The 12098-nt window shown below is 30.2% G+C and overlaps 1 protein-coding gene across 1 annotated transcript in view; it reads left to right on the plus strand.

The window, feature by feature from the left end:
* The window catches only part of LOC139522484 (ADP-ribosylation factor GTPase-activating protein 1-like), a gene marked incomplete at its 5' end in the record, with an annotated part of 30150 nt that extends 19351 nt beyond the window's left edge, over positions 1-10799 (plus strand). Inside the window, 5 exon segments of the mRNA XM_071315985.1 lie at positions 3812-3901; positions 5202-5261; positions 6000-6059; positions 6789-6922; positions 8328-10799. Of these exon segments, the coding sequence (XP_071172086.1) occupies positions 3812-3901; positions 5202-5261; positions 6000-6059; positions 6789-6922; positions 8328-8847 (864 nt within the window).
* Between the last annotated feature and the right edge of the window lie 1299 nt (positions 10800-12098).

Consider the following 12098-nt stretch of genomic DNA (forward strand, 5'->3'; position numbering starts at 1 on the left):
GTATATATTGCACAGAATAATGAAGATTAATTTGTTTCAACAGGATTTAAAAGTCTGCATGTATAATACCTAGACTAGTAAATAACTTAATAAATAGATTGTACTGTACACGTTGTGAACAAACTGTCAATAGATTAACATGTAAAACATGCAAGTTTTGGTTTATGTGTTTAAGGTTTTTTTTAATGTTATTTTGGGATTTCAAATCTATATAAAATGAATTTAAACTTTATTGTTAATGTTACTTAAGAAGGCGTATCTTTAAAATCAAGGACAGTGTGAATATATTGTATATATAAAAATAAGACAAACTTAAATCTTCAATAAAAAAAACCAGATACATGACAGACTATATAAAATAAACAATAGGGAGTTATTACAGTGTTCAATTTAAGTTATATCATTAAAGTCATTCAATATGTATTTGCCATGAAATTGTGGTCCTTTCCATGTTTTTCCTCAAAGTTAATTCTCATTTGTTAGAACTTACCACATTCCTTTTTCAGGGCTCATCTTTAATGAACTTGGTAATGGAAAAATCCTTCCCCCTAATCTAATGTTTAAGCATTTCTTCCGAAAGTTAACAGCCCATGCATCTTACATTAAAGTCATATGAAACCTCAAATTAAAAAAAAATATGCATATGAAACCTCAAATTAGAAAAAAAATATGCATATGTTTTTTTATAACAGAATGGATAGTTATCATTATAAAACTTATGTACATATGCTTTTTCTGAAGAAAATTCTTTAATTTGTCCACATTTAGAAGAACTTTACTTTCTTTTAATTGCTTGCTTACAGGAAGCAATTCGCCAACATATTTTCTGTATTCAATGTGACCTTAGTGTGACCTTTCTCGTAAAAAATTCAGTGATCGCAATACGCATGGATCTGTCATTTAAATAAACTATTATCTGATTTTACGTGTTATACATGTGCTCAATATCCATGCTTCTTTGTTGATTATTTACTATAAGGTGGCAATTGGTAAACTACGGCTTCAAAACACGAGAATTAATGAGCGGCCATATTTTCAATTCATAACAGACAGAGAGAGAAAAAAAAATGACAATTATACAATATTTTTGCGTAAAAAATGATAAAATCATGCACAGTAGTTCAGTTTATGATATATACATGCATTGGTTCAAGAATTGAATAAACATTATTTTTCACCAGTCACCCGTTTCGTTGAATTGAATGCTTCTTTTTGTAACTTTATTGGGGTGTAAAAGCATTGACCGAAGTACATTTTGTTTGAAGCACGGAACTTCATTCTAGAAATGTGCACACGGTCAACGCTTTTACAATCCTATGAAGTTACAAAAAGAAGCGTTCAATACTTATAATTACATTTTTACCTAGGATCATGAAAACACGATTTTTTATCAAGTTTTAAATTTATTTAATTTACATGTGCACTTTATTGTGGGACCTCGTGTCATGATACATTTTATTGTTTAATGAAATTGACTAAGGAATAACGCGAGACTGCAGTGTAGCCAATCAGAATAAAGTATTATAATGAAACATACATCTAACGTAATTATATGACTTTAATCCAGGAGAAGGTAGGACTTCTTGGTTTTTTTTTAAAGGATAATATATTTTGATAAAGTAGCGGTTTACTTGTATTGTACAAACTATGAATATGCTAAATCAAGTGATGCTTTATTCAATTATACTTTGTGGATAGATATCCCTTTGTTCTTCTTCAATGTTTGGCCTTTCTTTATTTGATTAGTGGTTTCTATACATGCTATAATCCCCCTGTTTGTATAAATAATGATCTGCAGAGATAGATGTTTTGGTCCACTATGAGCCTCTAGTTTATTAATCTATCATTGGTTATATTATCACATGTAATCAATTGTTATACAGGCCTTGATGAAAAAAGCAGAATTTATTGGAATTAATCTAAATATATTGGTGCTTTTGATTAAATGTGATGTGTTTGATACAGTTTAATTAATGGTAGAAGTAATTTCATTGTTATACATATATGTAAGACCTTCATTTCTGTCTGCATAAACAATACCAATTGTTAAATCGCAAAGTTTAAAGCCTCATGCATATAACAGACACTCTGTCCATCCATCAGTACATTCAAATGTTGTAATAATTCAAGCTTGTTTTTACACATGATTATTATCAGTGTTCAGAATTGAAAAGCATCTAAAACTATGACCAGTGTTGGATCCAGCCATTTAAAAAAAAGGGGGGAGAGACCCAACTTTATGTCCCAATTCAAATGCATTGATCGTCAAAAAAAAAAGTGGGATACAACCTCCTGGAAACCCCAGCCCCCTTGGATATGCCACTGATGTCAGTCATTTCATGCCTGGAAATGCCCTTGAGACTTGAGAAAAAATTCTGGAAAAGTCTTGAATTTCAAAAGTGTAATTGCTTTTTATCAAATTTGACTGATTTGCCTATTGCAACTTATACTCCCCGTAGAATAACTAGAATATACTTTTTTTACGTATAATTAATGGTGAAAACATGCATCTTCAGGAGGGAAAAGTGACTGTTGAAGTTTAAATAATAGTAGACTATAAGAAACCTTTTAAAGAGAGAGCATTATATATGCAATACAGTCATTAGAAATTTCTTATACAAATAAAACGGCATTGTGACATTAAGATAAAACAATGTTACAAATTTGTAAATACATTGTTTATTTGTGCCCCATGGAAAGGTAATTAACATAGAGATTATAAACTTTGATATTTACAATGGCTTAGTGTGTGACTCTATTAGCTGAATTGTGAAAAATTCAATGTCAGAATCCATACACTCACTTTAATCTGTATAGAAGAATTTCATACTTGGTAAAGTGTTGTAATCTGAATTTATTGGTAAAGACAAAGCACATGTCATTGAGTGTAAATAAAGACATTATACTAGAGCTTGTTTGACTTAACATTTTTATCGTTAAGGTAAGATCATTCATTTTTGTTTGTTGAATTATTTTCAGGTTTTCAGATAAGAAATAGTTGCTTTAATGATACTTTTTTGTTAAAAACAAATATCTAATGATTATGCTATAATAACACAGAATTTCTACAATTATCATAAAAATGTAAAATAATCTCGACCATATGATCTACCTTGATTGTCAATCTGTTCAGGGTGACAGATGTTGATAACATATAAAGTAAAGTAGTTCTAAGTGATTATGAAAAGAATATAAAATCTTCTACATGTATATATGTGTAAAATCTATGTCAATAAGACTATAACCCAATAACAAGATAAACCATCAACATTTACAGGTTTCATGTATACTTGTTAGAAGCCTGTCCTTTGATGGTTGATGTCTGTCATATTTGTTTCTGTTTTGTTTACTGTTTTGACGTATTATTGTGTGACATTCTGTCGTGTCTCTTTTTATAGTTTACACTACTGTATGAATTTTGTATGTTGTTGAAGGCCTTAATTACTGTGATATTTAGTTGCTTACATTTACATACTTTGATATCTGGTAGATAGTTGTGTCAGTTGCAATCATACTACGTTTTCGTAATCTTATGTTGCACTTGTTTTTACATGTTCATCAGGGTTGCTCCAAGATAGTGCCTTCATTTTACATGCTATCCTTGTTTTTTTTTCAGATTCTCTTCAAAGTGAATACCTAATATTAAAGTTCCAACTCATCATAACCTCCAAAAATCTGGATTGGAGATTTGTAAAAATATCCAATATTAATTGAGGGGGTAGGGGGCGTCTGAGTGTATTAGCCAATCATTTTGCTTCAATTTTTTGAAAAGTTTACAGATATTTACAGTGAATACTTGTTTATCTTACAGGCCACAAAAGTAGCATCAGCTGCAACAAAGAAGACAAAAGAATTAGGTCAAACTGTAAATGACAGCGTTATAAAACCAACCAAAGAAAAGGTAAACTGTTTGTTGTACAGGTGTTATAGTTCTGATTGACAACTGGAATGGCTTTACTAACATTTTAATGGTGAAGGTCACAGTTTTATTTATTCTTTTTTTCAAGTTGAAAGTGTGAACCTTAAAAAAAAGATACATTTCATAAGAATTATCCTTTTGTAAACAAGAGAAAACTTTTAGATACGTATAAATGGAGTTGTGGACATGTATCAGTGAGACAGCAACCCAATTACAAGAACAACCAGCAATTCAACTTTACCAATACAATGTACTGGGATTTTTACAATATGTCAAGCACTAGATCTTCCAGAGTAAAAATCATGTGAAAATTGAATTTTAACAATAACTTCCAAAGATCTGCCCTAAAAGTCTTTGGTCAAATTCTCCTAATTATGAAACATTTTAAAGACAACAACTTACAAGATTCCTGAACAGCTGGCACTCCAATCTAAATATAGATACATACATTTCATCAGATTTATATAATATATTAAAAAATCTTTATCCTGGTTACTGATGATGTAAATTTCATAATTTGGTAAATCAGGATTAATGGGGAATCACTTACTGAAAAAAAAACCACCATGTTTATTTACTACTTACAGAAAACATGAAGTCTTATTTTTTTTATGTTTTGAGATTAATAAAAATGTATTCTAACTAATACACTTATTTTAGTTCCTTAACTAGTTACCATCAATTGCACATTTTCTGGTTACCTTTGGTGTGAATAGAACTTAGATTTAGTTTAATGTTGTATGTTTAGTTTGACCTATTTGATTTTGTACTCTTTGGATTTTCAGCATTTCTATTTAGGAAGGCATCCATTCTTATTCAGAAATAAAAATTTTCACACCTTGCCACAGAAATAAGATTCTACTTAGAAAAAGTAAAATTACAGACTAACTTTTTTATCATGTAAAAATAAAGCTTCTACATATATAACACTTGAAGTATGAAAAATCAAGTAATTTATTATTTAGAGCAATCCTATTTTAGATTTCTTTAAATAATATGAAGTAAAAAATTATACATGGAAAATCCAAAGAACATAAAATGACATGGTATGACTGTATTTCCTGTATTTCCCTGGTAATGTTGCTTAATCTGACGCATGCTTGGGTTATGTTTTTGTGGTTATTGATTTTCATGTACATGCCCTGTAGTGATTATGATTTTAGTATAGATATTCTTGTATTTGTTTATTCTAAATGTTAGGATTAATAGACAATTTTATAGAATCATAAAAAGGATGATTTTGAGTTAATTGTTGACTTTTTGAATGATTTGACTTCTTTAGGTTCAAGAGGGCACATTACTTGATGGTATATCATCATCTGTGTCAGGGTTAGCTAGTAAAGTAAGTATATAAGTAATAGGTTATAGTTCAAAGTTCATCATGCTACTGTTCATGCTGAGATATTAAACATTACATTTCAGAATTACTGTATCTTTCAACACAATTTAATTTCATGCTTTTCATTTTAATTTTGTTTTGTATTGTGCATTTTTATTTCTTTATTTTAACCCATATTGGTTTATATGTTTTATATGTACGTGTAATGTTTTCAAACAAGAATTTAAAAAAAAAAAAATGCTAAAACAAGTTTATGATCTCTGTTAACGTGTTTGCCGATACATTTCTAATGCTTACTTGAAAAATATTAAAATTATAAGTGATCTAAATATCTGTGATTGATAAACTGATATGGTATGGCCTGGGAGGCAGACATTATTGATTGGAATTTTTAGTGGCAATATCATGCTGCACTTTTCAAAGCCAATTAATTTGGGTTATTTAATGCGTAAATAAAATTGACTAATAGCTGTTCATGTTTTATAAAGTGCAGAAATGATAAATTATTTCAATAACGTGGTGACCTTTACATCAAAGAAACACAACGCAAAGTCTAATCCTCAAACAAAATTGTTTCAATTTACCTCCAGTTTGAACATTCTATAATTGGTTAAGTATTTTGGTCCAGTATAGATGCCTTTTTTACATTTTTATATTTTATTTAGTTATATGCATGTTTGTAGATAATTATTTACTGTGTATTAATTATGATTTAGTACAAAAGGTTATTTATTTCTCCAGGTGAAAGAAGGTTCTTTGATGAATGACGTTGGATCCTCCATGAGTGGATTTGCATCAAAGGTACATCTTAACACTATTTTATTCATCAGTCTTTTAATTGCATAAATCTTACAGGTAAAATCTGATCTTTAACATCATTCTCAAGCTTACATTACTTTTCAGAATCAATAAGAATCGTGCCAGCAGACATTGACACTTGACCTAAAAAATTTCCAGACTGTTCCTTTTTTTTCAGATTAAATAGTCATTTTGAATGTTTTCTACATATCAGCTTGTCCAAAAAATACATTTTAAAACTGGTCCTACAATGCTTTTTTTTCAGTATTATTTTTGTCTTTCTGTCTGTTGGCCAGTGCCACAAATTTTTAGGCACATTTTTTTTTTCATACACTACAAGTCAGAGTCTTTTGAATTTAAGTATCAAGATTCATATACATGTATATGTGTCATGATTTTTCACATCAATTGATCTTTAACTTCCTTTTCACAAAGGTGACAAAGGTTGATATGGGTGATTGAATGTGATATGATTGCAAAATTACCAACCGTGCAAGACCCTCATGTATAGTCAAAGATGGTAAAAACCACACTACTCATGCTTGCCAATTAGACAGCTATCCATCTTAGTTCAAATGACGTGAAGAAGTAAGGCAGCAAGGTTTCTTTGTCGTTGTTGGCATCCTCACATAACATATTCCTATACTTAAATTCATACCATTATAATGAAAAATTATATTATTTTACTGATGCTAGTTGTAATAATTATCATGCATTGTTTGTATTTTTCAGCTAACTACTGCTAGTTCTAAAGGATGGACCAACTTCTCCTCACTTTGGGGAGAACCAAAGACCACATTGTCATCAGTAGATACTAGTCCTGGAGAGAAGTCTAACTTACTCAGTGGAAACTCATCACCGGACAAGTTAGTATTCACAAATTAAAACCTACTTTGTAATCTAAGAGTAATAATTTCTTTTTCTTATAACATTATTGAAATTAAATCAATAATGCTTTCAGTATCAGGACTGGCATCATTTCAAATTTGTCTTACAGAAGGTAACACTTTTTAAACTCTGGTGCATCTTTATTAACCTAATAATGTAGCAACAGCCCTCTCTACACCTACCAACATTTGGCTTCAAAGGGACCAAAAAGGAGGGAGGGTACCATTTAGCTGTTGTCACTAGTATCTATAGTCTATTTCCTTTGACTTTCATTCCCAAAATGATTAAAATTCAGTTGAAAAGCAGAGCAACTATATACTGGCATGTATCTACTGAAATCAACACAGTCAGAATGGCAACATCATTTTGGGGTGTTGTCAGTTTTTGAGAAACAAAAAGTTGTCTATTCCTGTATCTTCTAGTCTTGTTATGAGGATGACATATGTCAACTGTTTATATTTCAAATATAATAAAGTTTTGGTCATTATTATTCAGTTACAACAGCTGCTCTGCAAGAATGTAAACTATTTTAGACAGAAATCAATCTTTGTCATGTATTGACATAAAATGTGCAAGGAATTGCAACTTTGTGTATAAAATAGGTATTAAAGGTTTATGTACACAATATCTGAATTTATTTGCAACAGATGTTGACACTGCTTGAATTGGTAGGTTCACTTAAGAATATAAGCTTAAACAGTAGATGTTTCATCACTGTTTTGACAACAATTTGTCAATATTGAGGGAAAATTTCTAACTCTGTAGAATCAGCAAAACGTTTAAATCACGTTGTATTGTTAAGGAAATATAAAGCTTCTCAATGATCAAAATTAGTGTTTGTCAAACTGCTATGTAACCAGTGTAAATTTTCTGATAAAATGGTTGGTTCAAATAATTTGAAATTTTTAAATATACGTCAAAGGGTCAAAATAAATACTTTGTCAAAATTTTATGAAAATTAAAGAGCCAAATTAATTTCAGCAAAGATGTTGGGTACCACCTTAAAATAAAAAATAATAATAAAATAATTTCATGTGGAACAGTTAGGGTATGGTTTTGCGCTCATAAATGTTTTTTTATTCCTTATGTTTCTGTCACAAGTCAAGAGCCTATAGTTAAGTGGTTTTCTTTGTTTCCTGCCTTATATTTGTTTTTCGTAAATTGTTTTATTTGTAAATGAAACTGCTGGTTTATCTTGTTTGAACTGTTTCACATTGCCTTTTATAGCCTTCTATACAGTATTGTTTTTTTCTCATTGTTGAAGGCCATGTGGTTGCCTAAAATTGCTTACATCCACACGGTTGTCTCATTTTGTATTTTTGTTCTGAAATGACAATGCTTTATTATAATGATTATCAATTATATATTTATTTTTATTTTCAGAGATCCAAGTAAAAACCGACTTCTGTCAGAAGACGATGATGACAATTGGGGCTGGGGCAATGAGTGGGAAAGTAAAGATTCTAAAGGTTCCTCAAGGAAATTGGAAGATTCCTCGTCAGGGTTTGATTCAAAGAAGGCGGAAGATGACCTTGAGAACTGGCTGAATGATGATGACTCTTTAATACAAACATCTAAGTCAAAATCTAAAGGAAAGAAAATGGAGGATGATTGGGATAATTGGGGTGATAACAGCAAAACAGAAAAAGTAAAAACTGATAAAAAATCCTCTAAAAGTAAAACAAGTGACGGATGGGAAGATGTGGACTGGAATGCTGGCTTTAGTTCAAATGAAAAACAAAAGCAACCATTGGTTGGAGATTTATTGGACCTTAGTGAAGACACCCCTGTTACAACCAATGGAAATTCAGGATGGGACAATGAAGTTTGGGCTAATGAAGAAGAAGAAGATGAGTGGCAAAGCTTAGATATAGGTTCATCAGATAATAGGAAACTCAAATAACTAACACAGTATATACTTTATGTGTTCATATCGTAACTTAAATTCCATGAATCCTTTGAAATAATTACCAAATGTTGTATTTCATAGCTTAGTGAGATTGCAAGCAATACAACTTTTTAATGTAACAAAAATATCTTGAAAAAAATGTAATACAAGGAATTTTGAAAGTTAACAAAAATGTTAAGAGTGAGTCTTAATTTAGAAAGTACTGATAGGTGCTATATTACAATTAATGGTATACAAAAAGAAGATTTATTCCTACAAAGGTTAATAGATGAAGTAGTCCGAATATTTAACAATGGTTTAGAAATTACAATCTCAATATATATAAAACATTTCAAAAACATTGCACTTAATTGAAACTGGCAATTAATATTTGCGGAAACTATTATTTTAAGGAATGAAGTTGCTTATTGATTGGCAATTTCTTTTTAGAAAGACAATTTTTTATTGTATAAAAGTTGTAAAAATCTTTTAGCATGGTTCTGATGTTTCCTCAGTATTTTTCAGTGTATATTTATTTTATTGTATATATATACATGTGTTTGCCAAAAAACTATGAAGCATGTAAATATGATATAATATTTACTGAATCCAAATCTATGTTTACTCTGGGAGTATGTTGATCTATTTTATTTTCTGATTTAGCAGATGTATTGAGATTGCTATTGAAATATACCGGTTCATGTAGTAAGATTATCAAACGTTTCACTGAGCTAGTGATATATTATGAAGTGAAATAAACAATGTATAAAGACGTAACAGCTTTGTTTTATGATCTGTTGCTTTGTGTGGAAAATGTCAAATTGATTTTACATAAAAAAATATTGATTGTAAATTGCATTGATGTATCTGTGATACTGTCGTAATTTATGTTAAAAGGTTGTTCATGAGTGAAAGTTCACAAGATTTTAATGAATGACCCAGTCAAAAAAAAATTTGCCTGATGTAATCGCTTTGAAAAAATGTTTTCAAATTGTCTAGATTATCTCCACTGTTATGCTTTCACTAATTTGAAAAACATGTGTCTAATCCATTTGTCCTTCTTGAACAATGAAATATGTTTTAACTATGCTTTCACTCATGAATTAGTAGTAACAATTTACAGAATTTTACATGTACATGTGGGAACAAATTACTATAGAGTCATAACATAAAAACAAATTCTGTCATTTTTTTCATTACTTCAATACATACATTACATTTTCATATCAATTACATGTACATTGTATATCATTGTCATTTCTTCACAGTAAAATATTGAGTATTTCCTATAAATCAGTCAAAGCTTATACAGCATTATTTGAATTTGGAATAAACTAATTGCATAAACTTGAAATGGTTTTCAGATTGTCCTTTTTTTCTGGAAACATTTAACTTTTACCTTAGAAATCAATCACTAAATAAAGGGTAGACGATAATGTTGAAGGGTTCGGTCTTAAATGGAAATCTAGTTGAAAGAACATATAATTGACCAATCATAAGCAAAGGGAGCATGTGTATGAAAAAAAAAAGGATTATCCTTAAAATCAATTAAACCACTAAAACTATTCTTACATTTCTTGTAATACCATTGAACTTAAAACTCTTGAAATTTGTTTAAAAATAGTAAAGTTTTTATGCTCCACAGAAAATTTTAGCTTTGGAAACAGTTGGACTTGAAATAAAACTTATAAAATGTAAAAGTTGTTTTTCATTTACAAACCGTCATTGTTCGTATATATGCATTATAAGAGACTCAAACTTGTTCAAAGGTGTTGTGGGCAAATGAAAATAACTGTAGTAAATAGTATCCTAATGTTGCAAATTGTCATTAGATATTGCTGGTGCATCTAATTATGTTTCAATTGTTGTTAATATTTATGTTATAAGATACTTATCTGAAGTCAAGTTGTTAATAAAATGTAAGCCAGTATTCATTTTAAATTTACACAATAAAGATTAAAAAGCCACTTGTTTTTATAAATAAAAGGATATGGTGCAGCAATGGTCATATTTAGAGTGACCTCAATGTTGTCTCTAAATTCGTAACAAAATATTAACACATTGCAATGCTAATCTGTCTTCAGCGTTGTCTACATATTCTATTTGTATGAAGCTGTATATCTTCGTGAGTAAGACCATGATACTTTATATCTTTAATACAGCTACATATTTTTTCAGTTACTAGGAATAAAATGAATCTCGACTATATTTGGATTATAGATTGTTACCACTCTCCCAGGTCAGGGGGAAGGTAAGCGTCTTGTTGCTGTCATTTACATTTGTCATTTCTGGGCCTTTTAAAGCCTACTATGCAGTACAAGTTCTGCTCATTGTTGAAGGCCTTACAAATAGTTGTCAATTTCTGTCACTAAGTCTCTTGTGGAGAGATGTCTCATTGGCAATCATTCCACATCTTTTTGTCATAAACATGTCCAATGGTCAAGATTTACCCGACGTTGACCTCATTTCATGGATGAGGTTCAGTTTGTATGGTTGCCTGTTTCTCATTATTTATGAAATAGGTCAACCTATTTTGGTGTATTGACTTTGGTGGGCGAATTTGTTAAAGTTAGACATAGGTGTGCAGTTACCTGCAGCAACAATGTATTAGTTGGTGGTTGGGTCAGTTTATTGGGAACCACTAGTGATATTTGGTATACAGTTGTATTCGCATTGTCACATCTCATTTCCATGGAGATTATTTGGCCCCAGTCATTTTCTAGACTTTGAATGCTTTGTAATAATTTACATGTTAAAGTTTGTGATTAGATCAGTTTTAGATGAACCACTATATTAAGTGCATGATATTTGGTATGCAGATATATTGGCAATTGCATGTCTCATTTCCATTGAGATTACATGGCCTCATCTCCTCATCAATGTTCATTTGACATTAAAACTTTTACAATGTTTGTGTTTTATGTTTGTTTAATGGGAACTACTTAAAATAGGTCAATAGTATAAGGATGCATTATAAGCATAAACATTTCTCATTTCCAGAGGTAATTTTGATCTGCACCTTCAGTCATCATTCCTGATTGATTTGCAGTTAACCTGTTAAAATATTGCCATTTTGATTTCAACATTTGAATTTAACTATCAAAATTGTCCCTTGTGTCAACAGTTAAATGAACAAGTGAAACTGCAAGCTACAGCTCACTTATGATACCCCAGCCGCAACTGGACAATTTTAATAGTTTAAAAATATGTAGGTGTTCCCTAAACAGGAAGTTGTTGAGTAATGAATCTGAAAAAGCATCACACTG

Source organism: Mytilus edulis, chromosome 1 (genome assembly GCF_963676685.1).
Source record: "Mytilus edulis chromosome 1, xbMytEdul2.2, whole genome shotgun sequence".
In the NCBI taxonomy this organism is placed as follows: domain Eukaryota; kingdom Metazoa; phylum Mollusca; class Bivalvia; order Mytilida; family Mytilidae; genus Mytilus; species Mytilus edulis.